Source organism: Zonotrichia albicollis, chromosome 1 (assembly GCF_047830755.1).
Source record: "Zonotrichia albicollis isolate bZonAlb1 chromosome 1, bZonAlb1.hap1, whole genome shotgun sequence".
Taxonomy (NCBI): Eukaryota; Metazoa; Chordata; class Aves; order Passeriformes; family Passerellidae; genus Zonotrichia; species Zonotrichia albicollis.
In genome coordinates, this window is record NC_133819.1 from 149,533,497 (window position 1) to 149,559,899 (window position 26,403).

General features: G+C 41.2%; 1 protein-coding gene across 1 annotated transcript in view; it reads right to left on the bottom strand.

The window, feature by feature from the left end:
- Nucleotides 1–26,403, bottom strand: part of COL22A1 (collagen type XXII alpha 1 chain) — a 228,500-nt gene that overhangs the window by 28,554 nt on the left and 173,543 nt on the right. The window contains exons 37-47 of the mRNA XM_026790395.2: nucleotides 24,674–24,727; nucleotides 23,119–23,172; nucleotides 20,700–20,804; nucleotides 20,220–20,264; nucleotides 17,947–18,024; nucleotides 15,173–15,208; nucleotides 13,817–13,870; nucleotides 4,422–4,466; nucleotides 3,959–4,006; nucleotides 2,023–2,136; nucleotides 1,783–1,836 (exon numbers count right to left, since the gene is read on the bottom strand). Coding sequence (XP_026646196.2) covers nucleotides 1,783–1,836; nucleotides 2,023–2,136; nucleotides 3,959–4,006; nucleotides 4,422–4,466; nucleotides 13,817–13,870; nucleotides 15,173–15,208; nucleotides 17,947–18,024; nucleotides 20,220–20,264; nucleotides 20,700–20,804; nucleotides 23,119–23,172; nucleotides 24,674–24,727 — 687 coding nt within the window. The remainder of the gene's footprint in view (nucleotides 1–1,782; nucleotides 1,837–2,022; nucleotides 2,137–3,958; nucleotides 4,007–4,421; nucleotides 4,467–13,816; nucleotides 13,871–15,172; nucleotides 15,209–17,946; nucleotides 18,025–20,219; nucleotides 20,265–20,699; nucleotides 20,805–23,118; nucleotides 23,173–24,673; nucleotides 24,728–26,403) is intronic.

Below are 26,403 nucleotides of genomic sequence, written 5' to 3' on the forward strand. Positions count from 1 at the left end.
TCACTAAATCACATTTGATAAAGAATCATCTGGCCCAACAAAGGTGCCCACACCCTTCAGCATTTTTAAGGTGCAGCCAGAAAATTCATAACCAGAAACTGCTCCCCTCTTTCTGTTCTAGAGACACAGGCAGAGACAGCTGACTTAAATGTGCATGTGTGCATTACCAGTGCTCACAGTGAGACTAGACAGTGAAAATTGCTGAGGTAAAGGTGAGCAAGGTGTGAACAATGCACAGAGCAATAATGAATTGCTGGCCATGGAAATAATACACTGGTTTGCTACATGAGAGCTAGGAGACAAAGGGGAGAAAGAGGGTTGCAATTTATTAATAAAAGAGCTCAAATTCATATGGCCAGAAGGAATGAAGCTGTTCATGAGCAAAGATCTGCAATTCTACTGCTCTTCTTTCAGAGCAGGACCTAATAGCTTGGTAAGGACAATATACCACAGAGTCAAAAGTGCAGAGCAATTTGGGTCTTCCACTGCAAGGATCCTCCTAAGATATGCAGAAAAGAGTCACAAAGACTGACCTTGTGTTTGCTCCTTCCCAGGGGTCTTCAAATGCTTCTTTTTTTTTTTTTTTTTTTTTTTTTGAGAACTGTTTTTATTGAATTCAAGTTAAAATACCTATCAGTTACTTGATTTGACTTTATGCACATGTACAGTTTGAAATGTATCCTGTTATTTTACCTAAATATGCATTTTTCTGCTTAAATCTCTGCTTCCTTATGAAATATAAGAAAGTAGCAGAGAGATGGCCAGGTATGTCTCAGATTGCTTGACATTTCTGCCAGTTATTGGCTTTATGGGTTACTAATTCTCTTGTAAATTTTATCCTGGAACATACTTTCATTTTGATCAACTCTATTTACTTTTGAGATTGTGCTGCTCTCCCCACCACATTTTTAATTGCAAGATCTGAAATTAATTAATGAAACTCTATTAGCTTGTCCTGCACGCTAACAAGTGCAAATACAAAGATGTTAAAATAGCAGGAGCTATTTTAGACAGTAAGTCGGTAGTGAAAGGATGTCTGAAGGAAACTGTGGCCGACCATTAAATCACCTTACCTCTCCCTCATTGATTTGTTTTGATTTATTTAACATTACGCAGCTGTAAAGGTTTTAACTGTGGCCAGGCACTGGCATTGTGAGCAGACTTGTGGCAGCCCTCTTTATGAGAAATGCTTTAAATATGACATTATTGGAATACTTCAAACAACAGAAGTTTTATTTCACCTATGTCCTAGACCATGAAGCAGCACCATATAGCTAAAAGTTTTTCCTGTATTATGTTTCAGGAAATACTTGGAGTTGTTGGGTAAGACCACCAGGGCAGATGGTGTATTTGGAGCCCAGGAGCTCATTGCAGCCTTAAGTGGTTCCAGGACATAAGATTCAAAAAGGAGAGGGACAGGCATGGTGGCTACTGCTGAGGCTTTAATTTCTTGCTCACCTAATTTGAGTTGAAACTTACTCTCAAGTCTATCCATCAATGTAATGAAATTCAACAACAAGAATCAGGCCCTTTAGATGTGGCTGCCTGTGTGTGAACAAAGGGATGGTAGAAGACACTATTAAAGTGAGACAATCCCTCATGCTATGGGCAAGGACACCTTCTACTAAACCAAGCTGTTCAAAACCCCATCCGACTTGGCCTTTAACACTTCCAGAGATGGGGCATTCCCAATTTCTTTGGGTAACCTGCTCCCAAAATACTTAGTGTGACTAATTAGTCACAAATAAGCTTTCATCAGACAAGTGAAGAAAACCAACCAACCTTTGGGCCATCGAGCCCAGGTGGGCCTGGAGGACCTCTGGGACCAGCAATCCCCTGCAATGCACAAGAGGTAGAGGTAAACACCAGTTTAGTTCATTGACTCCACGGGCCTCTAAAAAGAATTCACCAGGTTGTTGATGAAAAAAAAATTAATCATCTTATTGAGAAACCATCAACCATATTAACAGAAAAACAAGGTCCCAGCAGATGCAGGCATGGTGACTCCTTCAGCTCTCTTACCGTTTTCCCATCCTGGCCATCTCTCCCTGGTGGTCCTCGGAGACCTTTATCCCCTTTGAAACCTGGGATGCCTGGCAGTCCTGGAGGCCCAGGAGGGCACTCACTGCACACATCCTGGGAGAGAACATGGGAAAACATGTCAGCAATAGGCTGCAGGCACTTAGCAGACCCTGTGGACACCCACTATGAATGCAGCACTGTGCTGCTGATGTAATTCTTAAACCTTTGCTGTTTTACCTCAGGATTGGGGTGAATTTGCCTTAAAGAACCAATGAGGGCAGTGTGAAGCAGAGTGAGGGTCAGCAGCTGAGCTCACACCTGCTCCCATGGGAAGAAGTTTCCTATCAGTTCTAGGTCCTAACTGGTAACCCAGTATCAGGAAACCAAGGAAAAGTCTCTCCTGATAGGGAGGTCAGGAAAACCAGAAAGACTATCAAGAAAAACCTTGGCTTGAATCTACAACACCACTAGAAGCCTCTGTCTGCTCCAGGCTGAAAGATCTGTGTTACTGCTTAGAGGGCAGGTTTCTAGGAAAAAATCAGGTGCAACACAATGTCAGAAAGGGTTCTGCAGGAGAAATTATTCAGCAGCCACCTTGGCTAAGGACAACTCATCCAATGGAGTTTGTGAATGTCACAGTGTCCTGGCCAAATTTTATCAGGGAGAATCACTACCTCCCTCCTTCCAAACATCTTTGAAGCATGGTCTCAGCAGTCTTTACATTCCAGCTATCCTCAGGAAATTGAATCCATCTGTGACATTTCCATTTCAAAGGCAGACTCCCATCAGTAAAGGGGGAATCCTGCCCATAAGAGCATATTACAAAACAGATCATCAGGTGGAGAGCCAGGAGCCCCTGCTAAAACACCCAACTCTGTCAATAATCTGTTGCAAAACTGTGGAGTAAATTGTCCTGAGTCTCAGTGCCTACATCCACATTTATCTACTTACAATGAAAGTGCTTGAGAAACACCCATAACAGCAGAGCCCTAATTTCACCTGGGATTTCAAGGTGCTGCTTTCTGTACCAAGTGTGGAGTGAAAAAATACCAAGCAGAAAAAATGCACAAATGTGTTTAACCATAATAGAAGTAAAGGAAGGAAATGAAAGAACATCAAAGTGACAATCCTGTACCCAAGAATGAGTCTCTTGCTCTTGTCCAGATCAGAAGTCCCAAGCAACACTTTACAGTAAAACCTCCAGAACAATATTGGGGTCCACAAAACAAAGACAACTCTGGAGTGAAGAGTAATTTCACAGCAGCCATCTTAAAAGGGCCCTCTGGTTAATGAGGTTGGTAAGAGAAGGTAATTTTTTAGTTTATTTCAATCAATAACAAAAGATTTCTTGCCAGGTTTAAGACAGCTTAAAAAACTCACAACTCAGCCCATGTAAATCTATAGAGATTTTTCAGTCAACACCTATCAAAGACTGACTAATTTCTCACAAAATTCTCTACATGGAGTGTAAAGGCAGACAGATTATCACTTTTGAATCACAAGTACTTCTGGGGTTAATTACCTGCATCCTTTTAGATTCACAATGCAAACTAAATTTGCACTCACAATTACCTAAAATTACTCCAGTCACTGTTGAAGTTGTATGTGAAAAAATCCAGCATTTTATTAAAATGGTTTCCATTTTCTGGTTTAGATAATGTAACTTGATAACACTTATCTCTCCTTGGAATGCATGCCTCAAGAAGAGCTGAGAAAGCCTTAGAGATGTTACAGAGAACTTTTTAGATCATTTCACTGCTGGGGAAGGGATTTTCATCTCCACTGTGAGCTCGTGTCCCAATACCAGAGCAAGCAGGAGACTTGTCATTCTTGAGCTTTGAAGAGTGTTTAAAGACACCTTTTGCGCTTGTAGTTCAGACACTCTCACTGAATCAAACAGAGACATAAACTCTCACATTCATTAAAAGTTGATTACCTTTACCAGGAGATTTATGTCCTCTGGAGTAAGCATGGGTGGCGAACCCTGTGGAATGAGAAATTCATTATTTCAGGCAATTTTAAGAGGCATCAAGACATAAGAATTTTTCCTGAACATGTTCTTGGATTCTCACTGGTTTTCTTCATCCTGTCTAGGATTCACTGGGCCAAACTTGTACTTCCCACCCTACCCTAGCAATGCTTTTCACTGGGACCTGAGATGAGTTCTTGCTGAGGGTACTGTAGAGTGGTGCTAAGGAAGTGGAATTTTAAATTTTGGCTTTTATGTACATGCAGAATATCCAGTTGTTCCCATTCCAAAGCCTTCACTAAACCTTTAGTGGGTTTTAGTCTTTTTCCTACTGCTCTGCTGGGAAAAACAACAGTGGAAAAGCACCCAAGTGCACTTCTGAGGAAACTGAGTTAAAAGGAAGATGTAATACAGAAGTGAAGTTACATACAGGTTTTCCAGGAGGTCCTCTTTCCCCTGGATTTCCAGGTACACCCTACAGATCAAGAAAAAGAAAAATATTGTGAAATTATTGTACAACAACCCCGTGGTTGCTCTTGCACTCTGCTGACTGATCTGGACTAGCACACATTTCACTTTCTTCTGCTAACCAGCACTATTTCTTGCATGAGACAGACAGCAAACTTCTCCAAATATCTGCAACTTGAACATCCTCTCAAACCTTTGCGAAATTCATTTGAGTCACATAGAGACTGGAATTGCTTTAGCTTGTCTTCTGGTGATAGGAAACACTGTGAACTTTACTGATGTGAAGGATGAAGATTTAAATCTCTGTAGGGACCTTTCAACAAGCAAAATCAATTTGTTTGTTTGGTTGATTGGTTGGTTTTTTGTTTGCTGAGGTGTAGTGGTATCCATTTTCTTGAGATAAAGGCATAGAAGTTATCAGCATCCTCAGAATTTTATGTTCAGAAAGGCAGGATTAGGAAAAGGGACAACCTTCACCCCTCAGCGTGCACCTCTAACATGTCGTTTACAATGAATTAAGTTTGCTAAAAAAAAAAAACCAAAACCAAGTCTAAAAATTTTTGTAAAACATTTGCATAAAGGCATGCTCACTTGGGAAACCAAATATTTTGAACAAGACAGTTGGCCACGGCTCAGATGGTGACAATAATCTGCATTGTGAGGATCCTTGCAGTTTTAAGGATGCTTGGAGACATTTCTCCAAACCATTTTCTGCTGAATTCCTGTATCCACCTGGTCCATCACCCTGTATCATCACTTAAGCAAGTGCATGTTCTATTCATACTGAGCACCTCAAAGAGCATACAAAATTTACCACATACAAAAGCTGTCCTACCTGATCTTTTTTTTTTTTCTAAAGGAACAGTTTCTACTGATCACCAAAAAAGATCTTACTGTGTTCAGCTTTTTGATTCAGTTGAAGCCCCACATGGGGTTTTCTCTCTGATGGTTCCAGATTTGCCACCCAGGATGTTCATATAGTCATAGAAGGGTTTGGGTTGGAAGGGACCTTCAAGACCATCTCATTCCAACCCCCTGCCATGGGCAGGGACACCTTCCACTAGACCAGGTTGCTCTAAGTCCCATCCAACCTGGCCTTGAACACTTCCAGGGATGGAGAAGCCAAAGCTTTCTGGGCAACCTGTGCCATTGTTTCACCAACCTCACAGTAAAGAACTTCTTCCATATATCTAATCTGAACCTACTTTCTTCCAGTTTGAAGCCATTATCCCTTTTACTGCCACTCCCCTTGTGTGGCAAGAAAAAGGTTGAAAGTGGAAGACCTGATGAGAAGAGCTGTTTTCAATAAAGATGACCTTGCAGCTGGAGGATGCTAAGAATATTCAGTGTGTAAAATTTCACATGTTGTGCTTTCTTTGGGTTGTTTTCTGTCTGTCCTGAAAAGTGGAAGTTTTATAGAAGATAACAAAATGCTGTAAAATACTTAAAAGGCATTCCTCACAGGCTGGGGCTTGCCTGCTGGGAGAGAGAGAGATCTCAAGGAGCTTGGAGGTTACCCTGAGCACTTTTTGCCCCTGCTAAGATGGAATAAACTTAGTAGTGCATGTGTCGTCATTCTGCCAGAGTGGTAATGGAATAAATCTATTCTTTACACTTCAGCTCTGGATTTTGGCTGTCTTGGTTACCTATAGCTCTCACACATGGTCAAAAATCCCTCTCCATCTTTCTTCAAGGCTCCCTTCAGGTACTGGAAGACCACAAATAGGTCACCCTGAAGCCTTCACTTTTCCAGGCTCAACAATCCCAATTCTCTCCACCTTTCCTTGTAAGAGAGTTGCTCTATCCCTTCACTTGCCTTGGTGGCCTCCTCTAGACTCTCTAACAGTTCCACGTCCTTCCTGTGCTGTGGGACCCCAGAGCTGGACACAGCACTGCAGGTGGGGTCTCATCAGAATGGAGTAGAGAGGCAGAATCCCCTCCCTTGACCTCTTGGCCATGCTGGTTTTGATACAGCCCAGGACTTGATTGGCTTTTTGGGCTGCATCAACATCTGGATGCTGATCAAGGTACAGGTGGCATTCAACCAGTCTAGGCTCAGCAGGAGCTACTCTTTGAGACTATCTAGTTGTTTCCACATGGAAAGTTCCTTTAAAATTTGGTCAAATGCTTAGCCAGGAAGGGCACTGGGTGTTCTTTCTGCCACCTTGTCTCAGGTTATTCCACTTTGCCAATCAGTTCCTTGCATTATTTACACAGACAACCAGATGGGGATTAATGACCAAAGAGCACTGTGTGTCATGATACACCACAATTGTAGCTACAGGGCAAACTTGAATTTCATCCTGAGTCTCACTTAGTACTTAAATCCTGTGTGTCTTGCCAGAGGAGAGAAAAAATGGGAAAATATATCAATTGTCTTTTTCTATGTCCACATTAAATGCTTCTGGATGAGCAAAACCTTTCAATTACCTTGTCATTCTAAGAGACAAAAATTAAACACTCACTGAAATGGACCTAAAATTGAGCTGAAGTAGTCCTGAAGTTCATGGATGAACTCTTGTTTCCTGAGCAACTAAACCCTCCGCAGGTGAGAACAAAGAGAAGACAAGGTCTGAAGAAGATGTTTAGCTCACATTTCTTCCCAGAAGTCCTTCTGGGGAATTGAGTAAATATAAGTAATCATTTTAGTCATTTATAGCCTTCCTTCTTCCACAGAATTTCAAGGTGAATCCAGAGAACTGTGCACTGTTCCCCAAGTCCCTTCTCTTTCACAGATGCTGTCAGGTCATACTTTTGGCATCTTCTCCACTGTGTTCTCAGCCACCTCTGCAAATGGGAAGGGGGATGGCTAAATAACAATTACACAGATCTTATATTCCCAGACCTACTTTGTTCCGGAAGACTCACCCAGAACTTGCTCTAAAAAGTGTGATGCAAAGCAAAAACTTGAGCCATGAGAATAATCCTGGATCAGAAAGCAAGACAGTAAAACAGTTCAGAAATGTCTTTCATGCTGACTAGTAGCACAGCTATAAATATATGCCATAGGGCTCACTGACAGCCTTCTGCTTTGGGATCTGAAATATGAACATGGTACTAGCGGTGTAATCTGAGTATTTAAAGATCTTTAAAAAAAAGAATATAGGAAAAGACTTCTTAGTTATGTGAAAAGACATGCAAGGAGAGAGTGAATAAAATGGAAATCCTTGGAAAGGATTAAGCACAGCTATCATGTCCACATGGTATCAGAGTGCCTTGAGACAAAAAGGGATGAACCCATTTTCTTGCATGCTGTATGATGTGGAGCTGATGATGTCTCTAAAAGGGTGGAAATGAGACAGAAAAAGAGATTAAGCTCTGTGCCATGGCTGACAAATCTGAAAAAAACCCTGAATCCCCAGGAAAAGTTCTCCAGAAAAAGTGAAAGGTACAAGATTGCAACCAGAGAATGTCCATTGAAGAATGATTTTGTGAGCCAAACTGAACAAAACAGATGTGGATGATTGCACTTCAGCATGGTGCATTATCAGAGAACAGGCCAATGGAAGCAGAGTCAAAAGTAGAGGAAGTATTGCTGGTCTGTAGAGGTCTGGAGTTAGAAAAGGCTGACAAAAACAGACAAGCTGCAAATATAGAATTACAAACTGTGCTGTATTGTAACGGACCTGCGAAAAATCAAGTCCAGCTCCTGATCTTGCACAGGACAATCCCAAGAATCACATCATGTGCCTGAGAGCACTGTCCAAAGGCTTCTTGAACTCTGTTAGTCTTGGTGCTGTGACCACTTGCTTGGGGATCCTGTTCCAGTGTCTGGACACTATCTGGATGAAGAATCTTTTCCTAATATCCAACATAAACCTCCCCTGATGCAGCTTCACATTGCTCAGAGCAGAATGAAAATGTTAGAATGAAGACATGGAAGTTACAACTACATCTGACAAGCTAATAGGGGAGGGAACTGGAAAAGAGAAAGCCAGAAAATTCAGAGAAAAGCAAATGAGTCTGACCAAAAAACTGCATGGCACAGAAACACGATGTGGGAAAATGCACAGATCCAAGTAATAAACCAGTGTTGGAAAACTCAAAAAGTTTGAACACTTTCAGAAGATTGCAGCCAAGAGTGGCTGGCACAAAGCAGAATATCTAGTGAGTGGTACAGCACACCAGTACAGGGAAAAGATGTCAGCCATGAGGAGGTGTGATGCACAGTATCCAGAGCATCAGTCTGCAAAATCTGACACACAGGAATGGTCTTTAAATGGGAACTGATGGAAACTGTGCTGCTGATAATGCTAAAAAACAATATTTAGCTTAGTTGATTGGCAAATGGTGCTAATTATGCCAAAGTTGTGGGTTTGATCCCCTCATGGCCCATTCACTCCAGACTTGGACTCAATGAGCCTTGTGGTTCCTTCCAATACAGAATATTCTGAATTAAATGCTGGTGCAGTTAACAGGCAAAATCCTATGATGGGGAAAAGGATGCTCAGGTCAACGGTGCATGTGAAAATACTTAAAGAAACTCTGTAAGGAAACGTAAGTGTATAGGGGAAATGTGTCAGTCACACAGGCATATGGTGGGATAGTTCTATTACAAGACTGAAAATTGAACTTGAAATGCAATATCTTAAATCAGTTACATGCCACAGCAATAAAGAGACAATAGGTGGGTTAATAAGTGTACCCTGGTTTGGGGTGTAAGTAAAACAAACACAAAGGCTCCCTGGAACTGTCCTTCTAACAGGATGGGGAAATCAACCTCAGAACAGCAAACTCTGCTTTTCAAATCCACTGGCAGTAATTTATGCATCCACAAAGGTTCTGCAATTATGAAAGCAAATGCAGGGGGGCGATGAACTTCTCAGTAATTCTGGAACTTAGTTACCATAAATAATTAACCTAATTAAAAAGTTATTAATTCAGTGTTTATGTTAATTCAAATTATCATAATCAAAATACAGAAAGATCCTATTAAACAGGTGCCCTCACTGTTAATAGGAGGATAACAGAATATCTCATTCAGATTGTTTCCTAATCTAAGGACGCTAAATAGGTGTGTTGAACAGAAACATTTTATCTCCCAGCAGACAGGCAGGGGAGAACAGATCATTCCCAACACATGAAGTGTGTAAGAGTGGCTGCCCAGAGAGTGTCTGCTCATTTAGGGGTATCTGGTCAAGAATCTTTTTGAATTCAACAAAGGAAGAGAAGAAGAAAGTCATAAATTAGAATGTCAAGGACACAAACTTGACCAAAAAAAAGGATGGCAATGATGGGAAGCAAACCTGGACATTCACGCAAATTGATCAAGGCATGTGGAAATATGAGGAGGCTTATTGCAGCAAGGTTACCACATCCAGGACCTTATCAACTGGGAAATTAAGGGAAAAGGAGGAAATCAGAAACTAAATTTTCCAAGAGAGGCAGACCTAAGAAGAAGCAGATCTTGTCACTGGCAGTAACTGATGGGCCATCAAAAACCACAGACTGCACTTGCTGGGAGAGCAATCTGGACCTTGCAAGTGATCAGATTGTGAACTGAGTGACATGAACTGGGAGGGCAGAGGGACTGATAGAGCTGGGGAGATGCATGAGGGGCTGTGCAGGGGGAGAGAGAGGAACAAACAAACACGGGGTAAACACAAAAGAGTATAAAAGGGGCTGGTAAACCAGAGCTGGCTGAGCACTTGTTTGGCTGAGACCTGCACCTGCTCACTGTGGCTTGTCCTGTCCTTTTACATTTTATAATAAACCTTTTCATGGAATCATGGGATGGTTTGGGTTGGAAGAGACATAAAATCCCATCTCATTCCAAGCCCCTGCCATGGGCAGGACACTTTCCACAGGACCAGGTTTCTCCAAGCCCCATCCAACTTGGCCTTGAGCACTTACAGGGATGGGGCAGCCACAGCTTCTCTGGGCATTCTGCTCCAGTGCTTCACTACATGCACAGTTAAGAATTTCCTCCATATATCAAATTTAATCAGGCAGGAGGGACCTGCTCTGCAGAGCTGGAGGAGACAGCACTGCATATAACATCACTGAACATGGAGAAATACTTTTTTGTAATTCTCAGACTAGGAGATTGGCCAACTTCTCCAACAGAAGGTACTTAAGGCTACACTATTTTAATGCTTGATACAGAAATACTGGCAGACATGTGATTTAGATTTTTTTTTTCCAAAAGCAAGAGAAAGTAATTTTTTTAAGTGACTGAGGTCCTTAAGGTAGGACAATGTGTAGTAGTTCTGTTATGGAAGAAGTTAGTCATATTATTAGGGAAAAAAGACCTAAAAAAAGCACACTTTTCAGGCTTTAAGAATTAGAGCTTTGGTTAATCAGAAAACAAATGCAAATTTAAAGACAAGAAAATTGTATATATGGAAGAAGACAACATGTCCCAGCTTTGTCACAGAAAAAGATAATTCATAGGGATTTATGGCCATAATGAACTCTAGAAGACAAAGAAATAGCAAGGCTTTTTCTAAGAGGAACAGAACAAGGCCAAAACAGCACAATTGTACTGCAAAACTAGGCAAGTATTTTCAAAACCTAAATTTTAATAAAAAAAGACACTGTCCTGAGAATTCTTGATATTAGACTAAGTAACCAACAGATGTTTCCAAAGGCGACTTTGGGCCATCCTAAAAAAATATGACACATGCTTTTAGGGGACCAGAAAAAATTTTGAAGGTAGTCATGTAAAAAGCTCCAATTTATTCGCCAGTGGGGGAGAATTTTGGCCAAATATATTGCAATAACAATATTGACTCTTTCATGTCCCCAAATGCAGTTGTAAATCTGATTTGCTATATCAGAGAATGCAACTGATAGCAGGCACTTCCACAAGCATCTGATGAGTTTGCAACTGGAAAAATAATTCAGAGAGTAACTTGATGTATGTAAATGTGATTTAAAAGAATTTTCTAGTCTCAGGAAAAAAACATGGAATACATTTGCAAAGGCCACAGCAAAGTACAAGACACTGAGGCAAGTCATTCAGGCAATTGACACTGCATGGCTTGGGAGTTGCACAGCAAATTCATATTAGCAATTCAAATTGGAGCTTTCCTATCCAATGATATCCTGTTTGAACACAGCAGAGTACAAAAATGGACATGTTTCAGAGGATACAGGAACACTGCATTGGCACACAAGAGTACAGAAGCAGAACAAAAAGTTCCTTATGCTAGTTAAATAAAGATAGAGATCAGGGAACTGCAAATGCATGATCTTGTCAAAATAGGTTATCCCTGCTGACACACCAAGAAATGTTGGAATGTGCCCTGTACCCCCAATTATGCCTCCTGCAACACAGACAGAATGGTTTAACAAGTGATCACACAATGCAGAAAGGTTCTAAAAGACATATTGACTGCAATTAAAGCAGTGTGTGTAATAGAAAATGTGTTTTATAAGTAGCCTGAGGAATGTTTGTGTTTGGATTAATTTTCTGCAGGGAAAAGAAAAATGTAAAGACCTCAGTGCTGCATCTCCAAGAGTTGACCAGCCAATGCTGATCAGAGCAGAGCCAGAAAGAGACTCCAAAAAGCTGCCTCAGGCACTCTCCTCACACAGTTCAGCTCTAACAAACCCATCTATCTTATCTCCTGTTCAAAACATCTTCATTAAAAATTTCAAACATCTGAGGCAATGGGATGAGGGGACAGGCAGGATCTAGGGACAGGCAGCAGGACACAATCAATCCCAAATCTCTGGCTGCTCAGGGACACAAGGGACCATTTCAGCTATCATGGGCTCTGGAGGAAAACCCTGGCTCAATCATTGGTCTTGGGACAAAGAATAGAGTCAGAGAATCTTGGAACGGTTTGGGTTGGAAGGGACCATAAAGATCATCCAGTTCGTGTGCTATAGGCAGGGTGTGAGAGCTTAAATGAGCTCCAGCTGCAGGCAGGCCTGGAGACCCCTTGGTTTTGGTTACAATGCATTATAGACTTTTCTTTGCTGAGCATCTTAATGCAGTAGAACCAATCTATACCTTAACTTTATCTATTGCCTATCATAACTACTATAATTACCATATTCACATTACTGTTATCCAATCACTAAAAGTTAGTACATTACAGTTTAAGCTAGAAGTTGTTTTTCAGTTTTCTTGCAGTGGAAAATTCTGAGACCTTTTTTCTGTTTGCAACATTTACTGACTTGTTTTCCTGTGCTATCTTTCTGCTTGGTAAAAACATCTTGCTGTTTGAGGTGGGTTTATCCTTTGCCCTAAGTCATAAAAACCCCTTCTAACTAACACACCCTTTGCCTCTTAGTTATCTAGTAAAACTGGCTCAGCAAATCTTTTCTTCTATATCAAAACTTGCTTCCATCTCTATTCCTGCATCAGACTCTACATTCAAAAATCTTTCTGCTAAGCACACATATCTGTGAGACTTTCTTGTCAAATTTTCATCCTTCCCAACAGGCAGAGACACCTTCCACTATCCCAGGCTGCTCAGAGCCCCATCCAGCCTGGCCTGGAACACTTCCAGGGATGGGGCATCCACAACCCCTCTAGGAATAAGTAGGTGGAAAGAAAACAAGACCTTCTTTTCACAGGAAAGGACCCCCTTTAGGCCACCTGATGGATGTCAGTAAAGCCACACCAGGGTTGGAAAATGCTTGCTGTGGAGCTGGTGAGAGCTGGTACCATTTCAGACATGACAGCATCACAGAGCAGTGCTGAGAAGGAGAGTTCCAGGAGGTCACTTCCCCCTTTCCATAGTGTTCCCTTAAACCCAAAGATCAAGCCCTTCCAAATCTTCAGAGGCTCCTTCAGAGGACTGGTTTCCACATCATAGAGGAAAAAAAAAAAAAACTCCTCTTTCTGATGCAGCCCTGAAGTGGAAGCAGCCAGAGAGAGGGGCCAGCTTTCCAGCTGGGAATCCGCCACGTTCCTCTCTGCTCCTCAGTTCCATGACTCACCACTGAGACAGTGGGAGCACAATGCACCAAGAGGTTAAAATATCCTCAAAAATGCACAATAGCAGCAACAAAATGAACTCACAGAGAACTTAACAGCTGTGGCCCTGTTTTAACAGAAAGGGCACTGATCTCAGTGGATTCTAAGAAGTTCCTAGAGAGCCTAACCACCATCCTTTTCCAGTGTGGGATCCTTCCCCAGTGTATGCTGCCAAGTTCCTTCTCCAGTGTCATTTTAAAATGGTTCAGTGATGAACCCCACTTTCCTTGAAGCAATCCTCCTTATTCCAACTATTTTCCCCTTTGACATCCTGAGTTGTAAGAGCTCCACTTCTGCAAATCATGTCCCTTGGACAATCCGAGTAACACTCAGAGACTGCAGCTGATTATCAGCACAATTTTTTAAGGAAATTCGATGCAAGCACTGACCAGCTTTTTGAGCACTTACACTTTAATTTTACTTACATCGTGGCCAGGAGGTCCCTGAGGTCCAGGAATCCCAGGCACACCACGGGGACCCTGAGAGGGAGAGAACAGACAAACCCAGCAATGTGAGCAGTATTTATGAGGTGCTTCTTAGCTGAAGAGAAGAAATCCTTAATCTAATAATAATTGGTGGAAAAATTAACCAGCACCTACACAAGTATGAGAGTTTAAGAATAAATATAATTACAGCTCACACTGCACTATCCTGATATCAACAATTTCTGTGCCTCAAGGGACTTCATGTGCATCACTAAAGTCAATCTTTCCATACATTGATTGGAGAGGTAATAATGACTCTTTACAGGAGGCAGGTTTTTGAACAGGGAGAAAATATGACAGAGCACAGGACAGTAGAGGAGAAAAGAAGATCCATCTCTGTCACTGTCATGTTTTCTGAAAAATCCCCTTGGCTAGGATTCTTCTCATTATCTCATTTTGCTTCTCCTGTGTTTTGCTGCTTTGGAATGTGGTTTTGAGATTGTTTATCCAACAGGTGGTTGTTTGGGTGTTTGATTGGTTTCATGTGAATTGTCTTTACTTAATGACCAATCACTGTCCAGCTGTGGTGGGACTCTGGAAGAGATCATGAGTTTTTCATTAGTATCTTGTTAATCCTTCTGTTTGAATCCTTTCTCTATTCTTTATTATAGTTTTAGTATATCATTCTCTAATGTAATATAAGTACATAAAGTAATAAATTAGCCTTCTAAGAACATGGAGTCAGATTCATAATTTCCTTCCTGCCATGGGGGACTGCAAAACAGCACACATCTCCTCAGTTCCAGGCTATCACTCTGCTAGGATTGGCTGTTGTGCTGGAAATTCAGGCCAGTGTCTACCGAGACCATGGTACACAGTTTTTTGTGCCACACCAATGGATTGCATCCTTGAAAAACTGAATGTTCAGGGACTAAAGTGTGTTTGTTGAATACTGAAATCTGTAAGATTTAAGTAAGAAAAATGTTCTAATATGCTTTCTTTTAAACCTTTGAGGCCTTGGCTAGAAGAAATATGCCTTGAATTATGTGCCTTAAAATAATTTTTTGAAAGAAGGGTGAAGCAAGTCACTCATTATTTCCCTTTTAGGACTACTGACAGGTAGAGAAACATTTCCACCAGGCCAAGGCTCTTGATCAACTCTTTCTCATAACCCAATAGAGCAGACAAGTACCTGGTAATACACAGAGGTTCTAGTGGATCAGCCACCCTGTGACCATTCCTCAAGCAAAACCAAAGCAATGACATTTGCCCTCATGAAATGACTGGCAAAAACATAATTAGTGTGGCTGTCCCCTCCCCAGAGAATTTGGGTATAGCTAGAAAGACATACTGTACCAGTGACCCTTTGTCTCCTGGGGGTCCTGCAGGGCCCTACAAACAGAAAAGACACAGCAATCAAAACACTTTAAATTCTCATTTAGCAGGGTGGGTCCTGCATTAAGGCATTATTCACTGCATTCTGCACTCCTGAGTGTGGATGGGTGTGCACTCTGCCCATGCACAATCCATGCTCCTGGCTGGGTCTGGAGACACAGAACCACAGCATCCACACATCCTTTGGGCTGGGCAGGACAAAACCCCCAGGTTCTGAAGACCACTACATTCAGCCACCTCTTACACAAGGAAAAACATCCCACAGGAATTCTGTGCTTTTTAATTTAGGTCAAAGCAGGGGGAGGGCAGTGGGCTTGTGCATGCTGTTTGTTTGGGGATGCAACTTAAAATGTGCAGCTGAGTAGAGGAAGCCCCTGGCAGGTACCCACTTCTACAGGAACACCACAGAAGAGATGCAGTGCCACATCCATCATGGGTGACTCAATCTGGTATTCCAAACACACACAAAACAAGGTTTGAATAAATTGGCTACCACTATAACTCTGCTCTCCTTCTGCTTTCTGTTTCAGGCACAGCAACTCATTAATCCTCACAGTGTCTCCACGAGAGAAGACACCTTAGTGCATGTTAAAGAAATGGCTTAATGCATAATTTAATTAATGCCCACAAGGCAAGACAGGGCAAAATTGAAATGTTTCTACTTATACTGTGCATCCATGCATTAGGCAGCTTCAGCATAAACATGTGAATTCACCCCAGTTTTCCAAGCTGTCCCCTACTCTGTTGGAACTAACACACTCTGCTAATGCTCAAGTTTATGGCTCAGTGTTATGTAAATTGTAACTCAATACTTCAGCAGATAAGGTAAAAAAAATCCTCATCTATATATACTTTTTGTGCAGGGAGCAAAGCCTGAGAGAGGTTAAGGGCAGAGGAGGAAACAGGGTGAGGATTCCAATTAAAAAGAGTTGTTGGCTCTCAGGTCTGAAGCTGAAGTATTATAAACACAATTTTGTCACATTGCTAAAAAGAGTAGAGGCTGATGTCTTTAATTCAGCGTGTAATATGCACTGAAGCAACTCCACTGATTTTATTCGTTTTTTTTTTTTACTGTAGGACTCAGTCTTTGTGACAGTCTGCTAGATTCAAGGTTATACAGAGTTGTTTTTTTTTTTCCAACTCCAGTCTTTGCACTGGAGCTGAGGTTATGATGAATCTATAGTGGAAAAAATCCCATCATAATAGTGGTTTGGTTGTTTTTTTGTTTGTTTTTTTTTTCTTTTTTTTTTTTTTTAAGAAGCATTTAGTAAAGCAAATTAAATAAATAAAACATATCATTTGAGAACAGTGTGGTGTGTAGGTGGCTACACATCCTGACAGTGGGCAAATAATGAAGACACTGAAAAAACCAATCTTCTGGTGTGAGACAAGAGATGTCTGCATTTGGAGTCAAGTCCTTAGTCATTTGTGTTTATGGAGATGAGGATACTAAATCCCCAATGAAGAACAACTTTGTCATCCTGTGTACATCAAGATGCAGACATGAACTCATCTAGCCCTGGACTGAATCTAAAAATCTGTAATTAAAGACGATCCACTAACTAGTGATTTTCAAACAAGCCAGATACTCATTTGTTAATTTAACTTTTATTTAATTAATGGCTGAACATTGAGAAATGCAAGAACACCACTGCTCCTTAGATAAATCATAGATAAATCTATAGATCCTTAGATAAATCAAAGGACACCCAGGAAACCTGCAGTGATTGGTAAATCTATGAGGACCATAAAAGCCATGATCACAGTGTGAAACAGGATCAACCCTGTCTGCTCTAACTCAGAATTCAGCACGGTAAAAGCAAATATTAAGTGGACATACACCTCAGAAAGTCAGATTTTTCAACTCATTACCCAGCAATATGACTTATCATTTCAAGCCAACTTCCTCTACCAATTGGGACATTTATATGTAGATAAACAGATATAATAACCAAACATTGATGACTGGTTCAGGATCGTGGCATGCATGAGGTATTGCAAAAGAATGCAAGGGCTCAGATGTCCTCCTGCAATTACAGCCAGAAATAGCATTTGCTTCCTCCTAAATATATTTCACTAGCAAATTCAGTGCATAGCTGGAGGTCTCTGAGCAGGACGACTGCCAGAGCACTGCCAAATCCCCCTCATTTCTAGAGGAGTTGTACAAAGGAGTGATCAAAGCCCAGCAACACAAAAATCCAGATTTTCCAAGCAGACTCCCATATACACCATGGGACCAACTGATAGTCAGGAGGACAGAGCTGGATGAGGTCAAACCTACCAAATATTTGGGGGAAATTATGGGCAGGAGGCCCCTCCTGGAACACAGCAGTTTAAGCAATCTGATTTTGTATTTTGCTATTGGAATGTCTCTGTGTCACTGATGTGGGCATGTGTGCCACACTCATCCCTTCCAACAGGGCTCATACAACAGCAAGGCTGTGACTGTGCAGGAGACCAGAGCTTGGCACAGATCTCCTCTCACATCCACAGCCAGTGTGCCAGGATGATGCACAAAATTCAGGAGTGACACCAATCAATCCCAGAGCACTTTTAGCCCTCATTGCACAGATGTGACACGAGCCACAAATGGCAGCCTCTGGACTCTTCTGGAATCTGCACCTTCAGAAGGCAAAATGTCCCACAGGCTCTCAGCACAGCTGAGCACAGGCAATGCAGGGGCCAATGCATGATTTTCTACCTCATTACAGGTTGCAGCAGGATCTGCTACTTACAGGGGGTCCAGCCAGGCCAATTCCTGGCACTCCTCTGTCTCCTGGCTGTCCAGGGAGGCCAGGAGCTCCCCTCTCACCCTGAAATAAAGGAAAGAGTTAAAAGCTTTGTGCACTGATGAGAGAATGTGCTGAAATGCAAGCAGGTGGCACACCAGAATGTCACATGAGTACATGTGGTCCTGCCATGTGGCAGCATGGGGACATGGCACAGTTACTGTCTCATCATGCCATGAGTGTCCTTTTCCCCCACAGGGGCCCCAGCTCCCCTCTGCAGGCTCAGAGTGTTCACATCACATCACAGAACTGAGGGCAAACACAATCTTTGCATATGTGTTCATTTATTTTAGTGCAGTGTATCAAATTTCCAGCATTTCACAGAATCACCAAGGTTGGAAGAGATCTTCAAGATCAGCAAGTCCAACCACCAGCCCAGCAGCACCTTAATCACCCAAACCAAACCCCTAAGAGCCACATCCAGAACACTTTCAGGACCAAGGACTTCACCAGGGTAGCAGGAACTTTCCTGGGCTGGGGGAAGTACCAAGCACCATAAATCACTTTTCTCTCTCTGGGCTAGAAGACTAAGGCACAAAAATTGCTGAACATAGATCATTTATCTGGGGAAGACAGGATTAGGGAAGTTTTGCTGCATCTTAATATTCTCCTGTCCTTTACCAACATAGGCCTACTCACAGAAGTGTATGAAATTATTTTGGTAAAATAAAAGTCAACACTTCTACCACTCTCTCTCAAGCACTGTACTACAGAAGGAGAGCTTTCCCTTCTAAAAAACAGATTTTCAAAGTAAAACTGAATAGCACAGAAAACAGCTTGACATTGTTCAATGCACACTGCAGACAGAGGGCTAAGAAAGAATTCAGCTGTAAGACTTTAATTTAACATCTGTTTTCTAGTTATAGGGAGAAATCAATAAGATTTTTATGGATTGCATTGCAGTTGCGAGATTTGGTCTCACGTTGGCAGTAGATTTATAACAACCAATCTTATTTATGCTATTTATTATGACATTATTTCTAGCCATATAGAAGCATGATAGAAAAATGGTTACCTGTGGATTCTGCCCACTCAAAATTAAATCTGCAATATCTCCTATTTTTCCCCTTTCTTGCTTTCTTCTTAAGCTAATCTTTTACTACAAAGAAATAATACTGCATGGCCAGTGAGGAAAAATGCGTTCTGATTAGTTCAAATACTCCACACATCCCTTATCAGTTATTTTATTCAGAAAGATAATTTTAATACAAAAATTTCAATAGTATTTTCCCACATACAATTAAGACTTTTATCATCTTCTGTTGCTGTTGAATAGAATACTTAATGAGATTTCTTTTAGTGTTTTTTTCTGACTTTTATATTAATTCTCAGTCTATTAGTGTGTGTCTGTGTGGGTGTAGGTCTGTGTTCTGAACTGTCAAAGATATATAGAAAATACAATGCATTTGTACAAAATGCATCAAAACTAAGAAAAAATCATAGCAGTTTGGTTATTTCAAAAATATGGGATGTAGATGGATTGGGTCGCATACTCCTTTTATCATTTACAGAATCTGCTTCAACATCTGATTCTTTTTCCAGTCCAGATCAGAAAATGGTCATTTTGAAGAGGACAATTTCTGAAATGTCTGATTAAATGTTCAAGTGGACAATCAGGATCCTCCCAAAATCAAAGAATTTTGCTGTTTTATTCCTTTCTCTCTTTTCTGTGTGCTTATAAGAGAATAAACATTATTTTCAGCAGAAGTTAGTGTCATCAACCTCTTCAACTAGCCAGTCTTTGCCTCAATACAGGAGGGGAAACCAGGACTACCTGGTTCTACTGGAAAATATTTCACATCCTCCTTGCAGAGAGGTGAAGGGAATGAGGGCAAGGGAAAAGTTCTTTTTGAGGGCTGACAGGTGGTCCTGAGAGAAAATCACCCCTGAGCCATGCAGATTGTGTGGATTAAAGGGTCCCAGTCCCAGTTTCCCTGAAAAAGTTTGCAGTGAGACCTCCATCTGTGCTGAATTCTTATAGTGCTGGAAGGTACTTTAAATGTGGAAAGTGAACACAGCTAATTCATAGCTGAATATTTACATCCACAGAGATGCTGAAATACTAAAGAAAGGAATCCTCTAGAAGGCTAGAAGTGCATTTTTGAGTCAGATCTTTGCAAACTCTATTTTCCAGTGGAAAACAGACCATGTTTGCACCATGTTCTTTTCTCCAGTTCAGGTGACTAAGATGAGCAGTCCACAATGAAGTCCATGCTCACCTTATGTCCAAAGGGTCCTGGCAAGCCTGGTGGTCCTCTTTCCCCCTAAAGTGACAAAAGTAAACCAAGAAAACAGTCACCATCCAGCCAAACAAGAGCCTGGACTTTGCTATAGTCAAGGCAGCAATTCTCCCATCACTGCCCACCTGAGTTCACACTGTCCTGGCAATATTTTACTGACAACATGTAACCAAATTAAACAATTTGCTATTGGGTAAGAATTAAAAGCTTTTAGGGAATTTCCATCCATTTTTGTGCTAGTCACAAGGACAATGGTTACTCCTTGTGGAGGTCTCTGTTTTCAGTGTAAATTTCAGAAATCTTCAGTTCTGACTTTTTTTAATGCACAGATTGGATCTGGAACATTTTCCACAGGCAGGCCTTCCATGGATTCAGGTAAACCCATGCTCTCCTGCAGAAGTCATGCTTGTCTGTCTCATATTGAACTAGTCAAGCACAAAGCTTGTCAGCAGGACTTACCTTTTCTCCATCTTTACCCTTCCCAGGCAAACCTGGCTCTCCAGGACGCCCTGGACCACCAGGTGGCCCAGGTAAACCCACTTTTCCTTCTTTTCCAGGATCACCCTGTAGAAGGGAAACCATCAGAATCATTAAAATACTGGACAATTGCCACTTCAGATCTTTCACTGGAACTGAAAGACGGATATTTTCCTAGCTGTCTTACCTGGATTTCTTTTGGTATCATACGAAAACCTCATTAATGGGAATACTTTTCCTTCAGTAATCTCAAGGCAGTTGTAATTTCCATTAAGGAAAGTAAAAGAAGGCTTCAAAACGTTTTTGGAAGTAGCTATATGTGGTGGTGTGCTCTCTCCATGGAGCACACCCCAACCTGAACTCATCAAAACTGGTTACCCCTGCTGTGACACTGAGAAATGCTGGAATGAGCCCTGATCCCAACCTGACCTTTGCTTCCCATAACCCTGCCCAAGTGACACCCAACAACAGTACTGGATGTCTCTGATTGTCATGGCTGCTCCTGACTCACACTGGGTTCTGGGGAGGCAGGTAACAACCCCACATGTGAGGGCTGCTTTCCTGGATTCTCAAGCAAATTGTATTCTATTTGCCATCTGTATGGCAGTTGTCTTCTGTTAAGTGGGTAGTTTTCCTTATCTCTTACACAACTCCCCCCTCTGGGGAGACATCTGCTGATAACAGCCATTGAATGTCACGGCATGGCTGATAAGGACTATGGCATCCCATTGGGAGATGCTCTGCCCAGAGGGATGAGCCAAGCATTCCTACCTGGATATAATCTTGAGATTCTGGAATACCAGCACAGCTTCTCCACTGGATTTCCCAGAGGAACAGCTGCCTCTTCCACTGGATCTTCAAAGGAAGACTACACCCTTCTACAGGTTCCCTGCTCCAACAGAACCACCCCTGACACTCCAGGAGGGCTGCAGCCACAATTCCAGTTGGACTGCTACCAACACCTGACCCACAGGGTGCCAGGTTGGGTTTTGACTCTGTCAGTGTTGTTTTAGTGTACTGCATCATTTATCTTTTTATTTTCTTTCCTAGTAAAGAATTGTTATTCCTGCTCCCATATATTTTGTCTGCGAGCCCCTTAATTTAAAATTTATAGCAATTCTGGGGGAGGGGGTTTACATTTTCCATTTTAGGGGAGGCTCCTGCCTTTCTTAGCAGACACCCTATCTTTCAAACCCAAGACAGATGGCTTGGGCAATGTGCTCACCTAAGCACAGTGCTAGTCAACATCTTCACAAATTTGGGAGAAATTTGTACCCAGCATGAAAACATGAGCAAACCATCTTACCCCAAGAACAGTGCACAGACAGGGCCTGCATGCCCAGATCTCCCCTTGAGCATGGATGCTCTCAAGATAACCCCTCAAATTATCACCTTATCACATCAGATACTCAGCAAACAAAATGGGAATAAATGCATTGGAAACTCTGAAACCTTAGCTAAGTGATACAAAGGATTGGTTGCATGCATATAATGCTTTAGACAAAATATTGATCAAGTTTAGGACTAACTCTGCATGCAGCCACACCTAAATTCCTCTCTGAGAAGGAGTTTAGAACACAAAGGGATCCTTTCTGAAGCTCATGACTCAATGGAAGGGTCTCCCTGACAGTTTTGTCTCTCCCTGTCCTCAATGCAGTAAATAATCAACTGTACCTTGCACTGAACCTTGTTAAACCACTGTGGCATTTACCATTGAACTTTATTAACCTGGTGTCTTACATCAATAAAATATACTGTTCTTCTTTCTTGTGAGTGAAGTGCATCACTCTTTCTGCAACACTGAATGAGAGAGCCCTTGGTCCTCACATGACCCTGAGGCAGAGCTCAGTAACTTGGAAGAAGATTTTACTGAATGAGCTGGCATTCATTCCCTTTTAAGCCCCAAATGCATGGATATAGATAATCATGTTTCTGATTAATCATTCCTAATCCAGAAAACAAAGATCAGGACAAAGATCAGCATGCTGGGCACTCTGGGGTGTATGACCAAAACAAAAGCCCCTGACTTCAGAAAGCTCATGAAAGGGGACAGGAAACCAGTTTTTCTTCCAGTTTTGGATTTTCTGTCATAAATAGGAGTTTTTTAAAACACCAAATGCCTGCTCTTGTCAGGTAATGAAGACCATAATTGTGTAGCAGTGACTTCAGTATATCCACTCATATCTCAGTGGTTTATTTGGTAAATTCTAAAGTTGCAACTGGGTGAAAACCTTACAGCACGTGTAATAGAGGAGCTCAGACAAGACGAATTCATGAACCTATGTGTCTTAACCATCCATGAACCTATGAAATAATTTCCCAGTTTAGACAGTATCTGTCCCTATTACTTAAAATGCTCAAGAAAAAAAAAAGAAACAAACCCATCAAAGAACCAACTCACCTTTTCCCCTTTTTCTCCTGCCTTTCCTGGGAGTCCAGGGCCTCCAGGCACACCCTGAAAAGAACTTTAAAGCTTAGAAGTTTTTTTGTAGGCAGTATTGGATTTTAAACAAAGGGGCAGACCTGAGGGTTCAGTGTAGTTTATCTCAAGGATCAGTATCAGCTCAACATTTCCCAGTACAGAGAATCTGTAATCCAGAGAATACCACAGAAAGGTGTATAACAGGTCCTTAAAGGAGGAATTTCTTTTTCAATATAAAAAATAGCAGAACAGAAAAAGCAGAAACTGAGCTTGTACCAGAATTTTGCATTGTACCAGTAACTATTTTTTCTGTTTTGTGAAATTCTCAGTAGCTCCTAATATGCTACCAACAACCCCCAATCACCACCCCTGTATCAGAGAAGCCAAAAGCCTCCCAACATTGGGAAATGTAGCTGTGTTCATTTCTTCCTCTATTTCAGTTTTCAATCCTTTTAACATCTTGGCAGGTCTCAAAGGATTCTGTGTCAAAATATAGATGATTTAGAGCTCTAAATTAAGTACTGTAACTTCCTAACCCACCAAAACATATCTTAGAATGGTACTCCATTTTAAGATGTGAAATCATGTCTTGGCACCATTAAGATTGGATTGACCTCGGAATAGATGTGATAATTATTTTCCTTTCTGCACCAGTAAAAATTATTTCCATCTATATTGGCTTTTATAGGTAATATATTGGTATTACTGGTATAGAAGTTTGCTTAATGGAATATGAAATTGAAAAGTTCTTAATTTTCAATATCACCTTTCAGTTTGAAATTAAATCACTACATTAATACAATTAAATCAAATGTATCTTAACAATTAGTTGAAGGGCAATTTAAGTTTTCTTGGATTACCCAGAACTCTGGTTCTAACAGTGCTATGGTCTAACCCCTGATTATATCCTGAGGTCTAAATGCTGTTTTTCACCTACTCCAGTCTAAGCCCAGTGAAACCCCAAGAACTAGAGAGAAAATTACCCTAGTGGAGCTGGGAGTGGAGTAAATCCAAAGATTTTTTTTAGCAAATATGAAAAATTTTGTCATGCAAGATTAATAGTGATGATGAACCCCCAAGTAAGGGGACACTGCATTGATTTCAAGGGTCTTTAGGCTCAAATGCCTACAAGCTTCCATAATAAAAGTGGGAGTTTATTATGTTATTTTTATACCAAGAAGTCTTGTTTACAAAAGGAGAGGACAAGTGAAAAAAGGCAAAGAAAACAAAACCAAAGAGGCAATAAACACTGAATGTTTTCTCTTGAAGAGTTGGCAGCAAAATTTGCTTGTAACAATTTAGTGAGGAATGAAGCAGCTCTCTTCCTCCCCTTGATAAAATGAATATGAGAAGACAGTTAATGGATACACCATTCCCAGGTGCCTCCAGATCTTTCAATTCAGCCATAAGAAACAGTTTAATAAAACACAGCCTTTTGAACATCATAGTAATCCCCATGGAAGGGAAAACTAAGCACATTAAATAAAGAAATCAGGGCACAGATGGGAAAACAAATACACTGGTGCATACTTACCACATTTCCTGGCAAGCCTCTTGGACCTGGGGGCCCTGCTGGTCCACTCAAACCCTGTTTTAAGAAAAATGAAGTGTGTGTGTGTGCATATCACAACTTGTATCACCATAGGAACAAGATGTTCCAAGTGAGATTGGATTTCATGTCAGACAAGGTGTTGTACATCAAGAAGGCAAAAAATAGCACATTTTTTGAAACTTTTTAGTGTAAAGAGTAATGAAGCAATACAACATGGATGAAGGCTCTCTTTGGGAGCTTAAAGCTACCTTCTATCAAAAGAAATCCTAAATCTAGCTCAGATACGGGGAGGAAAGTCTGGGCCAGAAATATCAGAAGAACAAAGTAAAGAATGTTGATTTATCATAAAAAATGTAGGTCAACAAAATGTGCTTTGCTGACAATTCTACCTTTCTCTGCTGTGGGGAACAAAACCTGAAAACATTCTTTTGCACTAAATAGGTGAAATAGCCTAAACCATCCAGAGTGTAGAGTTTTGAATTTCAGGTCTTCATCTGTTTGGAAGATAAAGGTTTGTAGCATGAAAAAGCCCATGTGTGTCTCCAAAATTTCATGGGAGACATATATTCATTAGAGGACATATATTTGGGGATTTATGTCCCACTAGAGATGTATGTCTGGGGTTACCAGGCTATATTTAGAGGTTTCATGGAATCACAGATTTGGGTTGGAAGGGACCTTAAACATCACTGGGTTCCAAACCTTCTCTTATAAACAGGGACTCCTTCCTCTAGACCAGCTGGTGCTGGGCAACCTGTGGCGGTGCTCTATCCCCTTCAAAGGAAATAATTTCCTCCTAATTCTAATCTAAACCTACTCTCAGTCTGAAGCCATTCCACCTTGTCCTATCACTCCATGCCCTTGCGGAAAGTCCCTCTCAAGCTCTGTTGTATTCCTTCTTTAGGCACTGAAAGGGGCTCTGAGATCTCCTTGGAGCCTTCTCTTCTCCAGGCTGAACAATCCCAATCCTCTCAGCCTTTTCTCATAGCAGAGGTTTAAAGGTTTCTTCATTTCTGTGTTATTTACAGTCACTGGTCTGTGAGCCAATAGAAATATGGAACAGCAGCAGTCTGTGAAAGGATGGCAAGAAAAGGGAAGGTGCCTGCAAATATCTGCATTTCCATATCATAAACAGCCTCTGAACCACCAGGTTCATAAAAAATAAAACCAAGGAATGGGTTTTTGTGGAAGTGGGATAGTTTTTACCATCTCTCTTTTTTTTTTTTTTTATTTTTTCCTCCTCTCCAAAATACTAAGGGGTCCTTCAACCATGAGTGAAAGACTCCTGAAAACAGGCAGTTCAGGGTTTAGCGTTAGAGCACTCCTTAGAGACCAAACACAAGCACAAGAAAGAAAACCATGAACACAAAGGTGGAAGAAAAAAATTCAGTGCTCTAGGATGCATGATTTGAATTTCTTATTCCTTCCTTCTCCTAATCAGTCATTCCCTTTCTCAATCATTATTTCAAACAGTTCTTCAGTGTTTCTTCCTCTTGGCTTGCAAAAAAAAGTCTCAGGCCTTTTATTCAGCTGCAAAGGTCTTATGTGTTTTTACAATAATAAAACTGGACTGGAATCCTTTGTTGTTCTTAAGCACACAGACAGACAAGAGCAGCACTCCCTACAACAAATGCCTCAAAAAAGGGTGTGGGATGAGTCTTCTGGATGAGCCAGTATTAAAAAAAAGCCCAACAGAATAGACAGTAAAGCCT